Source organism: Aplidium turbinatum, chromosome 17 (assembly GCF_918807975.1).
Source record: "Aplidium turbinatum chromosome 17, kaAplTurb1.1, whole genome shotgun sequence".
In the NCBI taxonomy this organism is placed as follows: Eukaryota; Metazoa; Chordata; class Ascidiacea; order Aplousobranchia; family Polyclinidae; genus Aplidium; species Aplidium turbinatum.
In genome coordinates, this window is record NC_137488.1 from 13,981,184 (window position 1) to 14,007,879 (window position 26,696).

A 26,696-nucleotide genomic window follows, 5' to 3' on the forward strand; every position below is an offset into this window, starting at 1 on the left:
TTCAGTTACAAAGTCACAACAGCAACATAAATCAATCTTCACAACTTATAGCCTACTAAATGACAGCTCAATCGTTTTAAATTTGTTGTATGCTGATAAAAAAAAAAACACCTACATTGGCTTGCCAGGACAGCACGGGTTGCTCGGAAATGGATCTCGTACAGCTATGCTGTCGGATGGACAAGATATAGAACTCAGAGATTGAATAGCACAATCCACGTCAGAGCAATCGGCATCGGTTGCTGAAATTCAATGCAGAAAATTTTAATCCGTATGTTCCTTTTGTCCAGGTCCAACTTGACTTTACTCGTGCAAAGGTATCCCGGGCAATAATGTGTAGGCACAACATGTAATATACCAACACGCCAATCAACGAATAAAATGTGACAAAAGCTTGTCAGGTTTTAAACGTGCATGGATACCTTTTTAAGTGAAAAAGGTAAATAGATCTTGTAACTGGCGACAAAACCTACTCCTACCTTTAAAAGTATGACAGTGACAAAGTATTTTGCGTTTTAATGTTGAAGAAATGCTTGACTACTAACACGTTGGTTGATGATGTTTGCTGAAACAAAACTAAGGTTACCTTGTGGAATGCACTGATAGATATCGCAGCAAGAACCGGGCTGGTTTTTTCCAGAACTGACGAGTTGTCTTCGTGTATTCGGAGGGCACAAGTTGTATGTACACTTTTCAGCTTTGCATTCGCAACGGCTAGGAGAGGGGCAACATTCACCGGGGGGAACAGAACCCTCGATCAAAATCGAATCCTGAGGGCAATTTCTTGATTGTCGAACGCGACACCTCACTCGCTTACATTTTTCACTTTTACCTGAAAATTGAATGTTTTTTTTTGTTAGATCAAAAATGTAACAAATATAAACTTACTGTCGGCTAATCAAACCGTTGATGTCATCTGGTGACATATTGACACTAAGTTTTTTGGGTAAAATTGGAATAAAATTGCCAAAAGAAATCATTTGTTGTTTTTTTTTAACCAACTGTGAATTACTGACGCATGAGATTTTTGAGCTTGAACGTGCTTTTCAAGTGAGGCTCGATGTTGTCCAGGTGTTGTGGCAAAAGATGGACCAGGGTGTGGATATGCGATTATGCTTTTGTCGCACATATACCTTGTTGTTCCTTAAGACAACATCTGGCAAAGCTGCGCTGAAGCAAATCCAGTCAAGTTTTCATGCAAGATGGCAGCACTCCATGTGCAATACCGCGGAAAAATGTCAAGTTGAAGTCCTTGTTCTTTTCAATGGGAATTTTTGAGTGACTCGGTTATCTATTAATAGATCAATAGGTGGGTGCGTTATGAGAGACTTTCCGAAACTTGTCAGCTCTGAAGTATAGATTTTTTCAAGCTTGGAAATTGAAGTTTGATCAGGGATGATATTTTTTTAGTTTATATTAAAATAACATAAAGTCAAGTCGAAAATATGTTATTTTAAGGAAAACAAAATTTGTTTAAACTCATGACAAAATGGATAATACTGAATGATACATGCCCAAATTGGAATATATATACATTGCTTTTGGTTTGAGTCAGCGAATGGCAGTGTTATACCAACGAAAAATAAAAATAAAATAACATAGCTTTTTAACAAAAAGTATCTTCAACTAACAAAAAACATCATAATTTAATGTAAGTCAGACACAAAAACATATTTTTCTGTTTTTTTGCCGTTTCCAACATGCGGTCTGCTTATTCTGGCGAGGTAAAACTTTTGCTGGAGCTAACATGATCTTCACAACAAATACTCAAGAAAGTCAGTAATCAAAGTGAACTAAAACACCAGATACTCTGGAAACAAATTTTAATAGAAAATCAAACACCACACTTTTGATGTAGAAAAGTCAAGAAAAAGATTTAAGACATTGTGGCCTGTAAGTTTGGGATACAAACCTTGCAAGGGATAAAGCGTAAGAACGTTGAAACTTTTCGCTTTTTCTGGAAAATACGTTTTTCAACATCATATTCTCAAAAATCTATATAACACCCTGTCTCATTAGTGGATTATAAAATCACATGCTTCAGTGACAGAACCATTGCACTCGAATGTGGAATTTGTTGACAAAGAATCTTGAACAAGTTGACACAAGCTAAGTGTTTGAAAGGTGTTCCATTAAAAGATCCCCAAAATAGAATAGAAAGGTTAAGTGAGCGTGGTAGGGTTGAAGCCCTTTACAAAAACAAATCAATAATTCACAAAAATTCCAACTTGGAATTAATTTCGATTTAAATTTCAAGTGCCACTCCTTGCGAATTAATTGTATTGCAAACAAAAAGAAGTGCTAAAATGAGCACTTTTACAACGCCGAAAGAAAACTTAACAAAAAAATTAGTGGCATTCTAGTGGCACTGGCCCACTGGTTTGGAAGCGTTGCCGAAGATGATACTGACCCATTCATAACGAGCAACCTAAAAATTCCAGCTAATGTTTACTACTTTGCTGTTTCAAGACAAGCCGAATCGGTGTCATGTAGATTTTAACTGAATGAAAAAACTTATTTTTATAAAAGCAAATAACTCAAAAACAACAGTTTAGGGAATTAGGGGTCCATTGGAAAATCGTGCCTGATACCACGAAGGAAGTCCCACATAGCTTGAGGTGGAGCATTGTCGTCGCTATTGAATCAAAAAATAAGTTTTTTGATGCGTCGGTGATCCCTCCAGTTTCTCTAAACAGACGTAACGACGAATCAGAATTTTCGAGAACATTGCGCACCGATCCGATCATTATCGAAACGGCGTCTGCGAATTGTCATAAACTTCAAAATATTCTCTCGGAAAATAAAGTTTTGTCAAGACAGCAAATCCTTCTATTTTGAATCTAATTTGATTTGTGGGATAAATTAGTCTCAACAAGTCTTACTAACTAAGTGTAAAAGCTTGATTCTACTCAATACCAATTGTTTCAAAAATCAGGTTGTTTCAATTTAATCCCAAAAAGGTTGAAAACCATGGTATGCCCTTCTAACCAAAAGTGTAAGTTGGTCAGAAATAGAAAAACTTAACTTTTCTAAAAAGTAATGAGCAAAATACTTTACAATACAAACAAAAATGTAATTTTCTAATTTGCATATATGTGAGTCTGAAAACGTCAAATTAGAAAAAACGTGTTTGAATAAGCAAGCCATGCGAAAGAATGGATGTATTTTAATCCACTCAAAACAGAAGATAAGGCATTTTAAAGCAAAATATAATGATAAACCAAAAGCTCAAGAACACATTCGCAAAACCATACTTTTTTTTTCAACAAAGCAATCATCCATGTCTTGTGAAATCAGCTGTTTTATGCTACAGTTCTCTTCAGAATCGAGGGCCCATAATAGACTGCCATCAGAACGACAACGAATGTTGGGATAACAATTTGTTATCTTCATTTGTAGTGAAATAACCACCAACACCAAAAGGCAGAAGCGACAAAGCGCGAACATTAAGGCCAAAAAAAGCAAAACCTCCACAAAAACTTAAAAGTGAAACAAATTGGTAATGACAAGTACAGTGATTACAGATACAGCGCGCAGTTGGAACCCTCCAGACAGCAAAATCCATCATTTTTATATTGATTTAATACAATTTGGGTAGAGAGGTAACTCTTTTAAACCATAAACAGACAACATAACTAAGCAACAACACTACATTGAACATTATAAAAACAAAAAACAACAAGCGAACGTTTTCGGCTAGTCATATAGCCCTTTTCAAGCCTATAAGAAAAATACATTGTTGAAAGAAATGCTAAAGAATCATATAGTATCACATATTGATTTAACGTCTGCAGACGTTATGACGGATTGGTAGCATAATCGCCTAGTGAAGTTACACTTTTAAATATTTATTGACAAAACATGCTAAGCTTCTTATAACTCTCAGTAAATATGCTCGCTTGGGTCCATTTAGTATCTGACGTAACGTTAAGTTTTTATTTTTGACACTTATTATTCTTTATGCACAGCTGCAAAGATTTTATCAAAAGACCAACTGCTTTGACAACCCCTAAATATTTGACTTTGAGATGACGTAGTTTCAATATTATTCAAATATTCTTAGCCAATATTTAACGGCGTTTTGTTAGGAAAGTTGTAATTCATAAAAATCTAGTTTAAATTTTTATGTACAGTGGTCGTGACCTTGTAGTCACGAAGTCACGCCGATACTAAACAAAAAGCTAATAAAAAAATAAACGCTTGAATCGTTTACGAGGCAATGAAATTGTCAGTTCGGAGGCGGATCATTAGTGCAGTTCATTCACTGTCGTATTTCAACTGAAATCCGTTCTGTACTTAGACAAAGGCAAGTGGACGCTATGTTGATTTTTTTCTGCTCAAATCAATGCATTTACAGCCCAGTAAGTTCTACCCATGGCGATCTGTATAGGGTCGCCATGGTTCTACCATATGGTTCTACACAGAGTGCATAATGTACATTATCTCCAAACAAGCAAGACCAGTAAAGCATTACGATGGCTCGAAAAGGAGCGTTAGATCATTGCTGTGGAAAACAGGAAGCAATCTAAGCGACAACTATATTCTTGCACACTTGCACTCTAGAAATAGGCTTCACGTACGATTGTAAGATAGCACTGTTCGGAATGAATCCAATCAGTCAGACTGTGACGCAAACTTTGAACAACAACCGCTCACAAAAATAAAACCTTTAAAACATCACAAAACCATAAAATTAATGACAAATGCCGTAAACATTATGAGCTAGTGTGAAGAATTTTGTTAACTTTAAACAGCTGCAAAAAATTCTCAATCGCGTTGCTGTATGTTGTTGGCGAATTCTACCAACACTTGTGCGAAAGTGTGCCAACCCAGACAACAAATCAACCGCTTTTTTACATTGATTCAACGTCTGAAAACGCTGATTCATGTAAAAAACGTTTGATTTGCTGTAAATCATCAACTTTATATCAGATACCACTATCAGAGAATTTTGATTTTGCTCGCTAAATGAACGTAGTATAAATTTAGACATTTCAATGCTGATTATAAAAGATAATATGAAACCAAGGAACTTTCAGAAATAATTAATTAAACTACCATTCAACGTTTTATAGGCAGAGAAAACTTTTTCTCGAACCGTAGAAAATTTCATTATCAGATCACCGCTTCAATGCGTGATGGAAATCTACAGATAAATCTGCATCAGGCATTGCAGAGTGCAAAAAAGCTGGAGCTAAAAAGGTAAACATTTTTTGGACAGCTATACTATGATTTGGTTTGTTTTGAATTTTTATCCTCAGACTGAGAAAGCCTTGATAAGTTATTCCTGGTAGTTTATCATACTTGTAGAGGCATGTGACGCAGGACCGGTTACCGAGATTGATAGAGTGAAGTTTTCTGATTGTTGAAATGTTGTTGCTGGGATGTTACTAGATCCTTTAGGTGCCACTGAATGGAGATTGGAGAGCAGTCCTTAGAATGCGTTGCTAGAAGCCACGCGCTAACCAACTGATTTAACGGGGCTATTGGGAGAGAGAAATGTTTTTTAATTGTCCTTTCAACACGAGAAAAATCGAGCAGTTACACAATAGAACCCATATTAAATAACGGAGAAAGGACTGGCAGCACCGAATAACCTTGCGGCTTTCTAGTCGAGTTGCTGCCTGTCATCAAGCAACAGCAATAGCATCAATTCATTAAAATGTATAATCACTACGTGAAGCACATACAAAGGTTCACAATTAGCAATACGTATAAACTTTAATATTAATACAATTAGATCGACATAATCCGTTCATGGGTAACGTCATTAAAAACAATTGATAATAACTCCATCTCAAGATATTCAGGAAACTCAACAGCCAGCGACCAGGGACAAATAATACATAGACATTTTTTTCCATTTGGAAACGAGAGGGTTATTCAAGTAAAATGTTTTTATAGTGTTGTTTAAAAGATTCTATATGCAATATTGAACATACAATCAGCCTTTGGACACACGTGAAAGAGACGCAGCAAATTTCAATTAAAAGAAAAACAAGTTGTTAAAGCTGTTAAAACACACAGTCAGAAGTTCAGAACATATCGAAGACAATAGTCTGATCACAACAGGGATACACTCAAGAAGGTGGTTTGCTTGCTACTTTTTCCCAAATTTCATAATATGTTTGTAGCAACAAAACTGACTGAAACACAATGATATAGACTACGATAACTGGTATTGATACCACAAAAATGTGTTCAATGGCAAGCGCAATGTTAAGCAGAGCTAATTCAAGCAAATTGAATCACTATTATCAAAGTAACCTTCACAGCCTGTTTCACCCTTTGCGGAATCGTCAGAAGGTGCTTACTAAAATAGATATAGATTATGCTTCTTGATATAGAATTTAGAAATCTAAAAAGTTCATAAAAAGAAATGGTTTGATTGTCTCAATGTTGCTACCTCACCCAGCAACATTGCCTTGTTACGTCGTTTCAACGCATAACGAAGTTGAAAAGGGGCCACTTTTTCTGGTTCAGACGGCGCTACTTATGTACAGTCCGGTAAGTAGGAGACAAAACCTGTTTCGGAAATGCCTAGCCCTAACACAAAAAATGAAGTAAGATCACCTGGGGAAACGTACAACTTGAGATTAGACTACGCAAGATAAGTCACGACAGTCGACAACCAATCCTTTTTAACAATTGTCAAATATCACGTCAATCTAACATTAAAAGACGTATTGTTGTCTACAACGGGCCACACACTTTGAATTTCTCATAGACTGGTCCAAAGGTGAAAACGTCATTCGGTTAATTTATAACAGGATCCTGTACGCAATCGAAGTCACATTCATAGCAATGTAAACAATAAGAATTCTTACGGCTTATAATAATAATCAGTTCACTTTCAAAATTAAACATCCGTCACTTACACTGACCAGAATCACAGCATGGTGTTAAAGGGAATGGCAATACAAGTTATGACCTTAAAGTGGCACTCTTCACCTTTCAAACAAGAACATCTACAAAACGATGACTTTCTAATTCAAGAACGTTGCGTGCAAATCTTGTGGTTTATAGCACAGTGATTGACAGAACAGTGCACTACGTATTATTGTAGTAAAATGTTGAAACTACAACATATTCAGATGATTGCGTAAACTTAAGGTTATTCACTACTGTATTTTTAAAACACAACTGCCATTCTTGATCAAAAGAAAATTTATCCAAAACAGAAATTCATTTTGTTGAAACTCTGCTAATGGTAAACAGAGATTTATAAACCTGTCATGCCGACTGTTCGCGAAAAGGACTTTCACCCCCGCGAGCTTGCGACCTTTAGCAATCGCACGCAACTGCTTGGATTCCGGCTCTACGGAGGCCAGATGTGTGGAATGTGCTCAGTCGTCTTTGGTTTGTATGCTTGTTCGTCACGGTACACGCTTAATAGTCATCACTACAACGTTAGAGAACGTCTGCAGACGTTGAAACAATGTCAAAATGACGGCATTTGCTTTCTGGGAAGATGCTGATAACTGCTTTCGATCCAAAATCATCAAAAGTGATAGGAACATTTGTGGCATTGCACGAGTTTTTGAATGTGAACTTTGAAAAAGTTTCACGTGCTGAGATGATGCGACAAACCGGCCAAACTCAAGGTTATCACTGTTTGCAACTACTCTTCTGGTTCAAAACCATTAACACTTCTATAAGCGCTTTTCTGAAGCTGGTGTTCTACAACCCACGCACGTCAAACATTCCTTGGGATTTCTCCAAGTCAATTACGCAACCAAGATGTAAGCTAAACATAATTTACCAACAGTAAATAATGAACAACTTAATAAGATTTCAACTGTTTTGGTATTTAAAAATTGGTGAGATTTTTACAGCAATAGACCAATGAATTCAAGCCTCGATTTACGCGCAAAGATTGCTGAGAAAAATGTTTAATTGCACAACACTGTGCAGTTGAATTGCTCGGCATTGTCACATTCAACAGACGAAATACAGGATGTTTTGCAGTCAGCAGATCTAACTGCTTCCATAGCTTGGCGTAAACTGTCACACAAAACCAGTACGACTTGCAAAACAAGAAAGTCGGAGAATAACAAAAAATATTGACATGGCAAACAATATTCAACTCAAGTGATTTACGCTCGTAGATTTCAAACAACAATATTTGTAGGCTATAGCTGATTCCTGATTGTTTCTCGAACCACACAATGTTTGACTCATTCTGAGAGTTATGCCAAATTTCACCACTAGTTTCGATTAATTAAAAACTATTTTAACTGAAAATTTAACTTTTTTAACTTCTCATTTAACTATTCCATTGAAGTACGTCTATTTAACTATTTCAACTTCTCAAAAAAGAAACATGCAACGATGTAACAGTAAACAGGCAAAAAACTGCAGTTGACAAAATTGATCTTCTTATGCCATTTTGAGACCTTTCAGCTCAAAAGTTTCAGACTCATTCATAATCTTGCTAAGTTAAACATCACTTTAACGGTCGTCGGACCACTCGGCATGCAACAACTCAGAAAGTGCTTCACAACTCAGCAAGTACATTTCAGCTACTGCCAAGCCAGCAAATGAAATTTACGTGCTCAAGTCGGATTTGCTTGGTCATTGGTTACTAAACTGAATTTTCTGACTTGTGACAGGTCAACTTTCGGCTTGCTCAGTTATTACATTCACAGTTTCATCATTTACCAACTCCAGCTACTTGCTCAAATGTTGCTAGCTCAGTTGCCACTTGCTCAGTTGCCGCTAGCTCAATTGCCGCTAGCTCAGTTCACAACTGCTGATTTATAGGACTCTCCACTTCAAAAGATCCCTGAGAACAAAAGTAACCCCTTTCACTGTACAATGTTATCAATGAAAGGCTATTAAAGCTACACATTTGCAAGATAGATTAAGGTTGGATTGACATCAGCACGCAAGAAGACAAGTCACAGGCTAACAAGGCATTTAGTATTCCTTGGGTTGGTGAGTTGGAAAACCAATCATGTTTTAACGTTTCATGGTGCAGAAAAATCATTGAATGGAACGTGTGGTTTATGAAAACCATGGGCTGTATCCAAGGGGGGGTGAGGGGGTGATCACCCCCCCCCCCACACTTATTGAAGTGGTTTGGAATGACTAACACGATTTTAGCCCACTGTCTATAAATCACCCCCCGAATTATAAAAGTGGATAGAGCCCCTGATGAAAACCTACTGGACAGTCTCCGTTTTTATCATGAGTCACATTTTGCAAAGCACGTGGCTGGTTTAACATACAGTAACAATTTTAGCAAGCAAAGCAAGTTGTCAAAGCGGTATTTTGTTGCTTTCATTTTTATCAAGAATGACAGTCTACAGAAAGAAACAGTTTCTGTCAATGATTACTGCTTGACATGCTATATTAGATTCACCAAACATCCAACAGAATTTCCTACATGTCGTACTTATTGAAACTTGAAGAACATTTGCAGTTCCAATCTGCGCAGAGAATGCTGGACATGCAAGCGATGTGGGTAGCAGGCAGTAGCGTTGACAGGGGGGTCCAGGGGATACTTTAAGACCTAGGCCCGGGCCGAAAACCTGAAGAAGCTACCGCATATTCTTAGGATATAGAGTAGTGCGTTTTTCGCAGAAAAATCTTGATCTGGGGCTGGAGAATCTCATCGGTACCGGGTCCAAAGTATCATCTCAAAGGCCCTGGTAACAGGTTTTTTGATATCATAAAGTTCAGATAAAGTATTGGATGGGGATTGCAATTTAAGTGAGTGAGGTGATATTTTTAACAATTTTTTCTTTCTCACATACTGTATGATGCACTGCAATATTTTTCCTCGTCATTCATTCTACTGTATAATCTACGGTAAGCAAGGAGAAAGATCCCATCAAGTTATTCATTCAACATAAGCCTGCGGCACAGTGTCGTAATAGAGCAAAATGTTCAATTATACAATTATGTCTTGCTCAAGAATGCGTTAATGAAAAATTCCACATTTCTACGACTGTCATTAAACTAAAAACAGTGGTTACACTGTAACAACAAAGTGGAATAAAAGTATACGTCAACGCAATTACTTTCATAGATAAACGTGAAAACAATTTAATTTCATAGTTGGCAAATTGTTTCACCTCTGTTTAGAAAATAACTTGGTAATGTACCATGTACTATCCACATGGTGAAAGACTCAGAAATTATCTTTCGATCAACGCAAAATCAGTCTAGAAAGAGTTCTGGTTGGTGGAAAATGACAACTGTATTCCCAGTAGCGTTGACAGGGGTGTCCAGGGGGTACTTTTGAACCCGGACTCTAGATGATTTTAGGGTTCCGTAACCCCTTACCGGGTCCAAGTTATCATCTCAACGACTCTGTGTACTCCACAGTAAGCTAACTCCTGATCATAACACAGAACATCATTCATAACCATGTTTTTGTTTAAATTGTGAGGAAACCGTGCCCGTGTAACAATCAGGCGGAGCTGCTTTATTTTAAACATGAACAGAAACCCAGTCCGCAAACCAAACTTTTTGTATTGAGTAGGCCACACCGCAAAAAAGATCGATTTTCTTACTGGGGCAATAGGCTAACATGCAAAAAAGCATTTCTATTTTATTATATTAAAATCATAATAACTGCACATCTTGAACAATCACCAACTGCAGCTACTTACCCGTGCTAGCGACTCTTTGTCGGTTACATTGATCACGAGTTTGATATTGGAAAGGGCTCGAACACGCCACTTGCGATCCACATTCACACTTTTGATTCACCAAGTTACATCCGAGATAAGATGTTTGATGACAGATGTCGGAAGAAGTGAGGAAATGTGTGGCTGAAATTAAACAGTAAGCTTTTTAAATGTTGTGCCTTTTAGTTGGAAAACCATTCAAACACGCAGGCCTGACAACTGCCCCATGCTTATATCTTGTATCAGTTCGCCAATAAATTTCATCAGTGGACTCGTTTCAAGAATTTGCCTTCCTGATATAAACGTCTAATATTTACTGTATATCAGAATGAGATGTAACCTGCACATTAAACGTCCAAGACTTAGCAAGAAATGTGCATCGTTTGTTGATAACAGCCTTTTGTTTTAATCCTTGCCGTCAAGTTAGTTGAACTAATCCGAGCTAGCAAAAGTTGTTTCTTTTTGCATTGTCTGGCGACATTAAAATGTAAAAAGTAGAAGTTTTTGTTTGTCAGAATGGAATGTTGAGCGTATTTATCAAACAAAAGACAATACTGGGTTGCACTTTGTAATTTGAGTGATGTTAATCTGAAATCAATTACTTTGTTTTCAAAGCTAACTTAACACAGAAACTCTGCAACTAAAAAGCTATATTTAAGCACTACGTAGTGCATATTTTGCGGTATCGGCCTTGCTGGATAATCTGCTAGGTAAAGCTATCCGACCAAGCGTACGAAACGAAAAGCTACTGAGGGTGTTTCAAATGAAAGCAAAAAAATGAGACGAGAAAATCGGAAGACCAAAGCATCCCATTTTGTAATTCGAAGCAAGAAACTTGTTGTCAAAATAAACCTCTGTTCCGATCAGCACAACTGCTGCCCACACAGGAAGTCTTGCAATGGCATTGGAAACGCTTTAGCTAGAAATTAACAGTTCTTTTCGCAGTAGGTACAACTATAATAACATATCAAAAAATAGAACCGTACAATATTATACTGTACGAATTTTCATAGTTATTGGAATGTATATATTTGAACATGTCATATAACCAGGGTTTTAATTTCCATTTCCCAATGCTGACACTGATGGCGCCTACTATAGCAGAAATCAAGAACTATAGACATTTCCACCAAGTAGGCTACAGCTACAGGGCTTTTCACACGTTGATGTCTAGTGAAAAATGAGTGTAAAGGTGAAACCGACTAAAGGGCAATGAAAAGAAAACAGACGATGTTTGTTAAAAAAAACAGTCTTTTAGGAAAATGATACGCGATAACGCACAATCGAAACATCTTATGTGTCAATTTAGCTGCCCTGACAAGTATCAGTTCAACATAACTTACAAAATCGAGAACAAAAACATTTCCTTTACTCTTTTGACTGAAGACATGACTCAAGAAATCATAAAAGCACACAGTTACAAAGACAACAATAATGATGGCCGGCCAAGAGAAATCATTAAGAAGCTATTAAAATACATTTGGATTAGAGTACAGAATTACTTGAGTAAGTAACGATTACTGGTCATTCACTTGAAAGTTGAATAGAAGTCTCTATCATTACAGGCTAGCCGATATCCGCAAGTCAAAACGGAAGTTCTTCATATCAAATTAAATTATTAATCACTTTTTATTTTTGTCGCACTTTGTCTTTCGTGATAAAACGGTTGAGAATCATATCAAAATGAGCTAGAGCTTGGTAAACGTAAAACCATAATTAGGTCACAAAAAGTGAGTTGGAGTATTCAGTAGTTCGTCAAGTTCAATATTCAGCACATGAGCTGCATCACGGTATCGTTTATCAACATAATGAAAAAGATGCACTTCTTTTAGTTCCCAGATGTCAGTTGTATTATGGGAAACAAAATTGTCGACTATTCGTCTTCCAGTTGTCATCAGGTTTCCCTTAAGATCAACACTCGAGGACATTCATTGACAAAGACAAAAAGAAAACCTAATCTGAGCAAGCTTTGAATGAAAAGAGTTAAATGTGTTCTCAAGGCATATCAATGCGCTGTTGTGTGTGTGAACAAAACAGCTTTCGGTAAAAACATGCCATTGAATAAGCATTAGCTGAACGTTTATAATTTGAAATGTACATTCACAACATCATCAGATATGTAGACTGAAAAGCGCTATTGTAATTGAGAAAAAAAAAACAAAAAAAACAACAAAGTGAACAATGTTGTCTTAAGCTATTTTTACGTGCTGTCCGCTGTACATCACCAAAAAACACTATCACTCATCTAAAGCAGAGTTAAAACTCAGGTTTCGTTTCCTGCTGCAGAGAAACATTTCTGTTTTTAATCGACATCATCGCAGCCAAAAGTTACCAGAAGCTTTAATTGATTTTTATCTGGTAATGTTTAAAATATATTTTCGTTTGTTGTATGTCATTTGCATAGCAAATGAAATATCTAATATATGCCTCAACTCTTGGATTTGCACATAATTTGCATCAAAGACGTATGATGTGAAACAGAAACGTCGTTTATGCAAAGGAAAATCCAAAACTTCCATAAAAAATGCAAGAATTGGCTGAAAATGGGCAGTTATGGATATTGCTTATTGACGCTATTTTACAACCAACTGGTGTGAAATAAATTATTATCATTGCTAAAGAAAATCGAAATTTTTAGTTTGATTGCAAGGCAATCGGCCTGAAAATTGATTGTAATTTAAGTTTTATTTATAACTCCAGAAAGGCCTATTAAAGTTCATTACAATTTAATCTATAGCAAATACTAACAGCAGCATGCTTTTCGCAATTTAACTAAGCAAAAAGTATACTTTCTATTACTGCAGCAACTACAGTAGGCCTACAGCATTTTTCAGTTTGCACAACAAATGCCAAGTCCAACCGCCGAATCCATTGAAATAAGCGAAAATGTGACGTCATGTCTCTGAAAGAGACAGCCACTTCCGGATTCGTAAAATAATTCGCTGTCTTCCCATCTGGCAAAAAGTGCTCTCTTATCATCGTTTGGCGACGTTTAAACGCTGCAAAAAAGACAGTTTTTGCGGGCTGCCTTTAGGCTACCTTTTGAATCAACCACGTTTAACATGTCTGCTCAAATTTTTCTTTAACAAGGTAACAACTACCATCACACGCAAACCCAAGGAAAGTGATACGCAACACCAATTCTGAAGTGGAACATACGACGCAATGGTTTCAATGCTTACTTTACTTGAAAAACCATCACACGCTTTTTTAAAGTGTTGCCAGTCAGCGATTGACAAAGGCAAATAGAAACTCCGATTGAAGACGTTGAAGTTAAAATGCTGTGAATGATAATAATAAATGGTTTCTTACGTTTGCATATCCCAACCTCGCTCCCTGTTAATAAATCGCCGTGGTTAGGCTGGATAACACAAGTCAGGTTCTTATCACAATGGCCGTTGATTTCAAACATTCCACCACATAAATCCTGTCGTTGCTTTGCGCACACTTGACAACACCTGCAAATGAAACATTAACCTTGTTGTATTAAATATTTAATATAATTTCGGGGAGAGTTCGCTTTTTTGTACCACAGACAGGAAAGGCACAACAATACAACAGGGTTCAGCACGATAAGAACATATTTTACACGTTTACAAATAGTTTTGATACTCGAACGTTTCGGCTCAACAAAAGCAAAACCCAAGCATTTTTGAAGTGCTGCAGTCAAGCTTTCAGCATACACAGAAGCGTTGACAGGGAAGTCCAGGGGCATTTTTGGACCCAAGCCCAAGATGATTTTAGGGGCCCGTATCCATTCCAAAGAAAACACCGTGTATTCTTCGAATACAGGGAGTTTTTCTTAGAAGTATTTTGATTTGTGGTCTGAGGATCTCATTGGTACCGGCCCAAATTATCTTTTCAACGGCCATGAGCATACATATCAAATAAGCTACAAAATGTGACTTTAGTAGCAATTCACATGATAAGTAGAGAACCAGATGTAATCTTGTAATGAACCTTTTGTCTCGGCGTAGTATTCTCTGAAAAAGTGCCAACAGTAGAGGCTTTCAAATAGCTGGGGGCGACATTACGTTATGCCTTTTCATTTTCCGAAGCAGTAAAAGTTCACAAACAAGATGAGTTTACTTTCAAGACACAAAACGCAACATTGTTCCAGTACAGTTAGCTTTGGGTAACGTTGGATGAACCGAATATAAAATAATCCATAAAAGCTACATCAGACTACGTGAACCTTATTGAGAAACAGGGCTTCTGGTTCTGAAGCTGTCAATACCCTGTGAATGTATGTCAAGTTGTATTGATAAAAATAAACATCAATTAGAAACTACATTCCGGATAATCAAACATGGAAATTCAGTGGCGTTCGCAAATTGCAGAATGATACAAATTTCGCATTGCGTTTTAAGCCCCACTGAACAGAAATAAAATTTTACTCTTGAATAAAAATTAGCCTACATTGAGATAACAAAGCAAGTGTTACCGCTTCCCTTAACCTGAGAAACTAAATTTGACTCTCACTTATAAAATCATCTTCTTGCGTAGTGTCTATAAGGAAGTCGCATGTATAAATGGAATCTATACAATTTTTAACGTTTACTCTGGAAAAATAGTGTTCTCAATAATCAATTTTTAACACGTCATTGAAAAATAAATGGCAGCACTTTACTGCAAACTTTTGCAATTAATTTTGAATAGAAAGCACAGGTTTGGCTTAATACTTACCCACATGGGTCTTTTGCAGTTCCTCCAGGACATCTCAAAGTGGGGCAAGAAGCTGGGTCACAGGGTAAACAAGACAGCGAAGTCACAGCTTGTAGCTGTAGCATCAGTACAACTATTACAGCGGAGAAAATCAATAAATATCTACTGGATTTTTCCATTTTTTTAGTTCTGCACTGTCATACAAACCGCCAGTCTATTTTCAAAAAGTACCAGCACTTTGCGTTCACAAACAATGGAGTGACTGTGACGACTACCGATTGATGTCAATTTGTATTATTCTGTAGCTGATAAGTCTTCTTCTTTGAAGTTGCGATGTAAATCGTTCGGCTGTCACTCTTGCAGATAAATTTGCGACAAAACTAATGAGCTCAAATCAGTCTCACGGACTCTAATTCCCGTCAATCATATAAGTTAATTCTAGTGTCTGCGAGAAAAGATGTTGTAAGTCTCACCAATACACAAAAACAAGATGCGGTAAAAAGCAAGACATAATTGTCTTGAAAATAATGGTCACGCTCAAGGCACATGTAAAAATACTTTGATTACAGTAGTGCAAGCTTTGCATTTCAATTTTAGTATGTTTTTTTCAAATTTTTAGAAAGCTTGATTGTCAGTTAGTTTGATATTTCTTGATTCTTGATATCTGTTTAAGCATATTTAAACTAAACCTAATTTACAACTTCAAACGTTTTCGTCATCATCAATGTCAGAAAAGCTGGCAAGTAGAAATTAATCACTCAATAAAAAGCAAGCATCATGCTGATGATGATGATGATAAGTGCTGTTAAGTGTCAATGAAGAGACTTTGCTGATATATGACCATTGACCATAATCAAAAATTTATTATTTTGTATTAGACTCTTATGACATTTGCATTCCGCGTCTCATGACATTTACAACAATGGAAAATCACTGAGGATTGAAACTGATGTTTATGCCAAAGATAGGAATAAACTGATGTCTGTGCCTTTTTATCGTAAAGTGTGAGCAAAACAGGGACCCAGTTTTCATATTACTTTGCCAGGGGGTTGGCCTCTTCACAAGTAACATTTTTTTAAATTACTATCTCTTTTAAACATGAGCTACCCACTCATTTTTATCACTAGTATTCAAACACATGAATACAAACCTCAATGGTTAAATAAATACAAAAACAGGTGTGTAGCACACCACTTACAAAAGGGTTGTTTTTATGCAACTCTAACGTTTACTTATGTATCAGTGTTTGATTAAGTTGATAATACCGCCCCGTTCAAACTAAATTTCAAGTTCAGTTCTTGACAAATCAAAATATAAAAAAGCGGTTTACCACAATTAATGCCGGTTCTCCAGTAAGCTCTATTGAAAGACTTCGCTTACAGATAGCCTACAATTCCAAAAAGGGAAATGACCACAATCCGAGATTGCACGTAGGTTATACTGGGTTTTGCAAGAAAGTATTTGACATATTTTGCGATAAAAGAAAATCCAAACATGCGACTGACTCTTACAAAAAGCCTTTCAATCCTACGATTAAACCACTAACTTTTTCGCACAGCTGTGAATACATTTTTAAATGCATCATGCTTTTGTAACCGTGGTTTAACACATGCATAAAGAATACATAAACCAAAGCTGCTCCTTAATTATAATGATGTTTGTACGACTGTGCGTATTCATGCTACTTCAACGACTATACTGATGTACCGTATCACAATAACCCACAAAGTCTGGTATTCAGTTGCTTAATCTTAGAAAATCCGATAAAGTTTTCATTATTTTAAGTCTTCGGCACTCACGAGAGTAAGGTGGCCAGTTCCTTGAGAGCCGAACCAAGTTCGACTTATTGAAAAGCAAGCGTCTTTTGCACCATTGTAGAAACCAAGTAAAATTAATTTTTACTTCATATATTCTAAACTGGTATGTTATGGCTGGCATTTTTAACGTTGTACTAAAACTTTTCTTGTTAAAGCATATATGAAATCGAATAAAGGTAAAATAAATGATCAATTGGGCATTTTAATGAAGTAATCAACTCAGAAAAGAACCGTGTGCTTGCTGCTTACACAACCGTTGTACAGTCAGCAGTAAAAGGTTTAGCTTCCTCCTTTCGAGAAAAAAGTTTCATTTTGTAAAATAATTTTGATTCGTATTGCAAATGAACTGCTGAGTGTCGGTCTGGTCATTTTCCACAGAACGTTTTAAAAGAAAAAGAAATGAACCAGGTTACACCAACCGTCAGTAGCGGCGCCACGGGGTGGACTGGGGTGGACATGTCCACCCCACTCCTATTTAGGGTCAATTTTGTAATTCGTCGAGATCCGATGAGAAAACTTGGGGGTGTATGCAGGGGGTTAGGGGTGCCTAGTGACTACGTCATAAATTAATTTCAACTTCTTACGTATGAATTACTTTTACAGCATTGACATACGAAGAAATGAAGAATCTTCATTGTTATCGCTCTGTTGTATTGATTGATTGTAGGCTAGTCTAATTTTATCATTTTGAGGTGATGGCTTTTATCACAGCTAAGACATAAGCTTTGTAAGACCTAATAGGCAAAGGTTTTGATGGGGCCACCAACATGTCAGGAAAGGATGAAGGTGTACAGCAACACCTAGTTGCAGCGGGTGCCAAACTGTCGGTATATTTTCATTGCTTTGCACGCCGATTAAATCTTGTGCTTGGGCACAGTGTTGAAAACGTAGCGACAGTCAAAACAATTTTTGAAACAATTGGTAACATCTACCACTTTATGGACTGTTCTCCCAAGAGACATTTTTTTCTTTAAAGAGCATTTGAAAAAGGAGGGAATCACGTCTAGAAAAATTACATTGCACTCGTTATCTGATAGGCTACGTATAGATGGTCTGCACGTTCAGATGATGTGGATGGGTTATTAATGTAGGTTATATCCAGCACTGCTGTCAATGTTCCAACAAATGTCAAACGAAGGTAATGGTGAAGCTACTGGTTTGTTGTTTCGCATCAAGCAAACTGAATTTGCTACTGCTAGTCTTATTCCTCATAAATGCTTTTCGCTAAGTAAACAGGCTTCAGATTATTTAAAAAGTGAAGAAATGGATCTCACCACTAGGGTCAGTAGCGGCGCCACGGGGTGGACTGGGGTGGACATGTCCACCCCGCTCCTATTTAGAGTCAATTTTGTAATTCGTTGAGATCCGATGAGAAAACTTGGGGGAGTGTATGCGGGGGGTTAGGGGGGCCTAGTGACAGCGTCATAAATTAATTTCAACTTCTTACGTAGCCTATGAATTTCTATTACTTTTGCAGCATTGACTTATACGAAGAAATGAAGAATCTTCATTGTTATCGCTCTGTTGTATTGATTAATGATTGTAGTTTAATTTTACCATTTTGAGGTGATGGCTTTTGTCACGTCACAGCGGAGACACAAGCTTTTGTGGTGTTTGCCAGTTCGCCACGTTTTTTTGTTTTGTTCAGTAATTGTGACGTAACAATCAAAATATAAGAATTAATGGAAAGAGTCGATGGCCACCCTCAGAAGTCAAAATCTTAAATCAGTAATCATTTATGAGTTAAGTTTAAGTGAAGGTCAATTTTATTTGGCTCGAAGACGTACCGTAATTGGAATATTGCTGTCTCTATTTATCGAATTGTCTGAAAGGGATCCGCTGCCTGAAGTGATACACAGCGATAATCGCGAATTTGTTGTTAAATCTGGCCGGATTCAGCCACTGATAGTTTTTCCGCAGTCGGAGCAGTGCAAAAAGAATTACCTATTTCAAAAGAAATGGTGCCGTATTCAGAGTTTGGGTGGAGTCAGGGCCGGATTAAGACGAAACTGGGCCTGATGCTGCAGCGCAAAAACAGGCTTATTTTTTCTAGGCATTGGTACATATGCATTCGACACTCTGACTCCACCGTACACGCGTAATCAGACCGACCAAAGAGCCTTTATTGCTTTCGACGCAGTCAGCCAAATTTTAATGAACATGAACAATAATAACGACGTGTTATCGTAAAAACTCGAGAGTAACATCAGGCTATGTAACACCAACACAATTCAATACCAATATTGCCTGAAAAGCGGAGTTAATGAAGAAAAGGCTAATCCAGATCAACTTAACGTTGGCATATTGTCAATGCTGCGCTAGTGCTGCTTACTTATACTACTGTTTTTCGAGCCTTAGCAAGCGCGAAATCTTCGATCATGTCAGTGCAGTCAAGGCTGCTCAGCACCTCATGTTCAATGCTCATAAGCGCCAGCATGTTTAGCCTTTCCTCCCTCATCGAGGACCGCAGCTCTCCTTTGACTATTCCCAGTTTTGAGAAGCTCCGCTCGCCGGAGGCATTAGACACCATCAAGCACAGATAGATGCGCAAAGCAATCTCGACGTTTGGAAATGTTTGAGAAAGGTTCAACGACGACAAAAGCTTGTACATGGTAAGCTCTGCTGACTCGTTCACACTCACCGATTTCTGGGTGCGCATAAATGCAGCAAACTGTATGAGCTCAGCCACCAGCGTGTCTTCCAAGTCATCTGGATACGAGGAAACGAGATTTTGAGCTTTATTCTCGATCTGCTTTATGCTCAATGACGTTAGCTCCGAAAGAAATCCGAATGTTGTAGATATATCCTCATACGCCTTCATTCGCTTTTCCAGTTCAGCTAACAGTCTGTCGATCATGACCAGATATATATGGGTTTTGAATGTTTCCCTAGGGGTGAGGTTTTCTTCGTTTGCAGCTCCTTCATCAGGCATTCGCTTTCGCTTACGGCCTCGACGTTCTTCAGCCTTGTATTCGCCGTGAGGAACCTTTTCGATCGCCATCTGCTCATACACGTCAAATCTGTCCCGTGCAAATTGAATCGTGTCGACCAGTGATGCCAATAAACTAGTTGCCGTATTCAGACTGACTGTAGGGTCTTGGAGGCTAATGCTCGTACTGTTGAGACGGCATAGGATATCGTTCCAGGCAGTCGCCATAACTGCTGTCTCAAGTTCGTCCATCCTGCGCGAAAATCCGTCGGCCTGGTTTCTCGTATCGGCCTTCTGCTCCTTATCTGCCGCAAGCTCATCCAGGACTTCTTGAATGCTCTTCCACCCTTCTACTAGCGCTTTGACAGCATCTGCACGTTCACACCATCGGGTTCCAGACAAACCTTTGAGCGTTAATGTGCAGCGATTCTTCAGTTTCTGCCAGCGATATGTCGATTCAGACAGGAAAACGTATAGTCCATTGACAAAATGAAAAAACCTGGTACAGCCAGCGCAGCTATTAACAGCCTGGTCTCCTACCAGGTTTAAACTGTGGTTGCAGCATGGAATAAAAGCAGCATATTTACATTCTCGCTTCACAATTGCCTGGACACCGTTGTACCGTCCTGACATGTTTGACGCATTGTCATACGACTGGCCTCTGCAGTTAGTAACATCCAAGCCATTTTCCTTCAGAAAGGGCATATGCAGATAAGTTGAGTGTCACAGAGGGAAGTAAGAAACGAAAAGGGAAATTTGTCAGGCAATACAATAAAAATACTTGGAGCTTGGTTTTACCATAGTTCCGGGTAGTGAGCAATCGTCACGGCCCTAATGTTTGGTGTGCTCCCAAATTCTGCCAAATGACGTTATGAAACCTTCTAAAGTTGTTCGTCACTTTCATTCAAAGCACAACAATCTTGAAGGCAAGCCACTTGAATATTTTGGACGAATATTCTCTGATATGAACGATTAAAAAAAGCAAATGAAAAGATGACGACTACCGAAAAATCCTTTCTTCATGAATCCTATCTAGTTTCTCTACGAATAGTTAAAACCAAAAAAAGCATACACGATTGGGGAAGAGTTAATAAAGCCGTGCATCTTATCTGCGGCTGAAGTAATGAAGGGCCCTGAAACAGCTCGAAAAGTGTTATAATTTTTCATCTTAAATAAGTAGTCTATGCCAAAATCTTGCTTTATCTTACGTGCCTAGGCGTAACACTGTGCCTAGGCGTGCAAAAGTCGGACTACAAATTTCATAATAAGAATTATTTGTGGGTTAATTAAGCAAAGGAAAACTGTTCAGCGTCCGGAAAATTCACGTCTGTTTTCGTCTGGGCCTATTTCAGGAATGGGCCTAATGCTGCAGCATCAATAGCATCCACCTTAATCCTGCACTGGGTGGAGTAGGCTCAGTAGCGGCGCCACGGGGTGGACTGGGGTGGACATGTCCACCCCACTCCTATTTAAGGTCAATTTTGTAATTCGTCGAGATCCGATTAGAAAACTTGGGGGGTGTATGCAGGGGGTTAGGGGGGCCTAGTGACTGCGTCATAAATTAATTTCAACTTCTTACGTATGAATTACTTTTGCAGCATTGACATAAGAAGAAATGAAAATAAATCAATAGTTTTTTTCAAGTCTAAACCTTAAACCATTTGACCAGGTTAACACTCACAATAGTATTTCAAAATTTTTTTTAATATAATATAATTTATGTTGTGGAACCGGTTTTCTTCCTATAGGATTCATCAGCACAACTGGATCAAAACGAAAAAAAAAATATTTTCACATTTAAAAAAATATTTCTTAATGATTGCTTCCTGTGTTAGGTTGATCGCCCATTTGAGGAAGTGTCATAGTACCTGATCACCTTTACCAGTTAGTTTTTCTCACTTTTGAAGAAGAAATGAAGAATCTTCATTGTTATCGATCTGTTGTATTGATTGATTGTAGTCTAATTTTACCATTTTGAGGTGATGGCTTTTATCACAGCTGAGACACAAGCTTTGTAAGACCTAATAGGCAAAGGTTTTGATGGGGCCACCAACATGTCAGGCAAGGATGAAGGTGTACAGCAACACCTAGTTGCAGCGGGTGCCAAACTGTCGGTATATTTTCATTGTTTTGCACACCGATTAAATTTTGTGCTTGAGCACAGTGTTGAAAACGTAGCGACTAGCGACAGTCAAAACAATTTTTGAAACAATTGGTAACATCTACCACTTTATGGATTGTTCTCCCAACTGACATTTTTTGTATAAAGAGCATTTGAAAAAGGAGGGAATCATGTCTGGAAAAATTACATTACACTCGTTATCTGATAGGCTACCAGATGGTCTGCAGGTTTAGATGATCTGGATGTTGTTATTAATGTAGCCTATATCCAGCACTGCTGTCAATGTTCCAACAAATGTCAAACAAAGGTAATGGTGTAGCTACTGGTTTGTTGTTCCGCATCAAGCAAACTGAATTTGTTACTGCTAGTCTTATTCCTCATAAATGCTTTTCGTTAAATAAACAGGCTTCAGATTATTTAAAAAGTGAAGAAATGGATCTCACCACTGGGGTTGCTGCTATCAACGACTTGACAAGAGCATTTGACTCACTGCGTTCAGAGGAAGATTTTAACAAATTGGTTTTCAACTCATCGCTGTTTGCGGATAGAAATCAAACCAGTGAAACCACCACGCCGGCTAAGCGATGCCGCTACCCACCAAACCATTTCCGAGATGGTCAGATATTATTGATAGGTTGCAACAGTCTTCCGTGGAGTGAATCAGAATCCATTACAGAAAAGTTGAGAAGAGATTTTTCTTTACCCTTTGACAGAATGTTAAATGAACTTAAAAAGCGTTACTCGAATCAAGCATGTGAATTAATGTCAAATGCAGCTGCATTTTATTTCACGCACATGTCTCCATCAAATTTGTCTAAAGTTGAATATTTAGTCAAATTCTATAATTTCGATGAAAATCAGGTTGGGCAGCAATAGGATCTTCCTTTTTTGAGATCAGCTATAATTGTCACAAGTGGAAACTAGAATTTAAAAAGCACCAAAGTGGATTGATCAAGACCGCGTGGTTAATTGTGTTTGCCTTCACTTTTGAAATTGTGTGGACAAAACGATCTTAAATCATTTGTACAGCGATTTGTTTCAAATTTTTGCTACTTTGCCCATGACTGTGGCGTCTTGTGAACGTATCCACAGCAAAGTTAAGACAATAAACAATTATCTGCGACCTGCCGTGTCATCACAAAGACTTGAACATCTGGTGCAGATCAGCAGTGAGCGAGACATTGCCGATAACACTGATCTTCAAAAATTGGTGGAAGCTTTTAAGCTAACCTGCGAGCGCAAAATAAAACTTTAGTGCAGTGATTCTTAACCTATAGCTATGGGTATGATTGGGTAATAGCTAAGTTTTTTTTAAATTCTGTTTAAGGGGCCACCCAATAAATTTTTATGAGGCCGCCTATCATTGCAGCAACTCCATGACATAAAATAACGACAAGCTTGCTAACATCAAGGTCGTAGTCAGGGGCGCCGGAAGCGGGGGGCAGGGGGGGCAATGGTGTCCTTTTAATGTCATGTAAACTACTGCACATTTTGCAATATAACAATTTCTGCTATTCGCTTTTAGCCTAATTATAATCTTTCATTTTTGCCTCAAAATAATATTTACGGCACAAATTTTGCAACACAGTACAGGCCTTAAAACTCGTTTTTCTTTGGCAGCCATCGTGGCCTACCGGGAGCTCCTTCTCGGCGGCCAAATCTGCGTGCTTGAAGGCCAAAATACAAAATAAAAATAACGATGGCACAAGTAAATAGAATTAAACTTGCAACAATGCTAAAATGATCACTTAGCGTTGTTGAAGTCTGGGCCTGGGCGACGTCCTACAATAGAATCGTTGCACCACGCAATAACTGCTTTATCGGGATTGTAATCCAGTACTGCGGACCATCTAACGACACTCGCACGAGTGTCTCAGTGGCTTAGCTAGGGCAGGGCGAGGGGGGCGTCACTTTCAGACTACGATTTTTGATTTTGATTATAATCTGATAAAAAAACGTATTTCATTTTCACATGCTTTTTCTTGAAGGGGCGGAAAAATCTGAATCCGCCCCGGGCGGCACATTCCCTAGCTACGCCACTGAAGTGTCTCCAATGTGGCTGATTTTAAAGGTTCGCCACTACCCTAGAATTCTTTTTAGCAACGAAAAGCAACGTTCGACATGTGTTGACGATGACGGCAAGGTAATAAAATAAGTATTTCAATGATGTGAAGGACATTACTAAAAGAAGCATAATTTTTGCAAAATATGATCAAAAAATATTTTTCCCTCGGACGTCAACTAATCTAGTTCTTCTTTTTAACAACGATTCAACGTCCGACAACATCGAGTCGACATAAAAACGACAATATTGCCAGCCGACGTAAATTAGCACTTCGGATTAAGACTTTGTTAAAATAAACGTCGGGAATTACAAACAGGACTTAGCCTACAGCGCTGGTGATCGCAGATGGATATATTCCATCAATAACAAATATTCCCGCACAATGCAACAGTGGCGATTATGACGCGCTGACCTAATTTTGCGTCACTCTTTGATACTACATGTTTTCGACAGTTAGTCCACAATCATTCTATTGCGAAATTAAATAATTGGTTAGAAAAGACTGGCGGCCAAACTTGGCCGATTGAGGAGGTAGCACCGGCTGTCATTCAAGCACTACTTAGCGGCTATGGCCGCAGACTGCTTTAAGGCTTGACAGTAGGTTACATCATTATAACATAGCATGATGCCCTTCTTTGTATACCGGACACTTGTAGGCTATCATTACTCAATACATAATGAGCTGATAGATGAGCATTATCGCTATATCTTATCATAAAACTTGAAAAAAAATTGGCCTTTTAGTAAACAAAAGTGCCCTTTTTTCGTAATCTTGCCCCCCCCAGTCAAAAATCGTTCCGGCGCCCCTGGTCGTAGTCGGCAATTCCATAGACCTCATAGGAAATGTATGGGAGCGTTTGGCCCCATTCTATTCTTTTGTTCATAATTTAGAGTGCGCTCAATGGAAAACCAGCTTTTGCCCCCTTTCAATTTCCTTTGTTTATTTTTCAATAAATTTTACAACCGAGCTGCAGTGAATCACTTCGCAATCGGTAATCTTAGTGACCATATTGTACGGTAGCATTTTACCTCGAAATATTTTTGTCCACCCCACTCATTTTTGGCTGGCGCCGCCCCTGCCAACCGTCGTATTGAAGTGGTAGCTTACAAACGGTAAGTGAAGCCAGCCTGGCCTTCAATCATTGCAAAAAAGATTAAAAACGTATTCGAAAAAAAGCAACACTTGAAATATATCGCAGCCGCACTTATTGCTAATTCTTAATAATCGTGGCTTAATGAAACCAATCATATAACCAGCAAGCGACCACTCGAGCTGGATAGTGGAGAAAGTTCAAGCAACGAAAATCTATCACAAATATTTACTCAGTTATGTCACCAAGGAGTTTATAGAAACGCCAACAGTAATCCTCATAAGCGTTCAGTGATTTATAGTTGTTATATTTTATCAGACGCTGCAGTGCAATTACGTCATTAGCTTCTTAGTGATTAGAAAAACTGCTCACGGCTATTAGCACAAAGCATTTTAGCCAGTGGGTATCTTTCCAGCTGATAAATTCCGTCCTTTTTGCATTTATTCAACGTCTGCAGACGGACTGGTCCAACAAAATCTTTGTGCAAAACTGTTGCGAAACATACATTCAGTTGTGGTATAGTTGGCTAGTTATGGTGGTAAAATTGTCTGGACTAGATCCCATCAAGAAATAATTTTGAGCTATCAAAACAAACACTGTGAGCATAAGCGTAAGAACAAAAGGTTTTTATTGCTAAAATTGTCCCCTAGTTTGAAAATGACCCAACAGTGTGTCTTTTATTCGTCGCTGCCAAGACTTTAAATCAATGTAATCATGGGACCACAAATAATTATTCTCAATTAGAATGGTGGAGCCCTTGCTGTTAAATTACATATCTATTAAGTCTACTCTACAGGAATGCTTAATTTCTATAGAAATTCTTAATCTAGGGTGACAAAATTTTTGTGATTCTTAATAAACCGCTGTCTTTTTCAGCAAATGCACAGAGTTACACTATGTTTTGAAGCATTTAAATTTAAAAAAATTTACTTTCTTCTGACGTCCATTCCAACTCAGCAACAATCTTGAAATTATCCGCTTAAAATAGACAACTTAAAAATTCTGTGATTCTTTTAAACATCGAGATTTTAATGAAATTACTAGAACAGTTTAAACTCTTTACCAAATAGACAACTTAAATTGTTCCAGTTGTATTGCACCTCAGTGAACTCATCAAGGTGGCAAAATTATTCCTCAGCAAACTTTACAAGAGCAATAATATTAATTTTACACCTAAAGCCGTGTGGATCTATCACTTTGCAATAGTTTTTCTAAACTCTGTCTTGCTATGCCAATTTCCCAGCCAAGCTACGAATCTTCTGAATTGTGTTTTCTGGAACAAGAATCTAGAGAAAAAGCTTTTCACGTCTCAACTCTCAACCTTCTTTGTTTTGTCGCGTGCATTCTTTCCAACTATTCGTGTGTGAAGC

General features: G+C 37.9%; 2 protein-coding genes across 2 annotated transcripts in view; both read right to left on the minus strand.

Annotated features, from left to right (window-relative positions):
- Positions 1-15,415, minus strand: part of LOC145786730 (cysteine-rich motor neuron 1 protein-like) — a 31,455-nt gene extending 16,040 nt beyond the window's left edge. Inside the window, exons 1-5 of the mRNA XM_082598457.1 lie at positions 15,324-15,415; positions 13,950-14,095; positions 10,620-10,781; positions 587-832; positions 116-242 (exon numbers count right to left, since the gene is read on the minus strand). Coding sequence (XP_082454583.1) covers positions 116-242; positions 587-832; positions 10,620-10,781; positions 13,950-14,049 — 635 coding nt within the window. The 5' untranslated portion in view covers positions 14,050-14,095; positions 15,324-15,415. The remainder of the gene's footprint in view (positions 1-115; positions 243-586; positions 833-10,619; positions 10,782-13,949; positions 14,096-15,323) is intronic.
- A 4,036-nt stretch (positions 15,416-19,451) lies between these two features.
- Positions 19,452-20,753, minus strand: LOC145786214 (52 kDa repressor of the inhibitor of the protein kinase-like). The gene has a single exon (XM_082597859.1). The coding sequence runs from the start codon at positions 20,751-20,753 to the stop codon at positions 19,452-19,454; it is 1,302 nt and encodes a 433-aa protein (XP_082453985.1).
- Between the last annotated feature and the right edge of the window lie 5,943 nt (positions 20,754-26,696).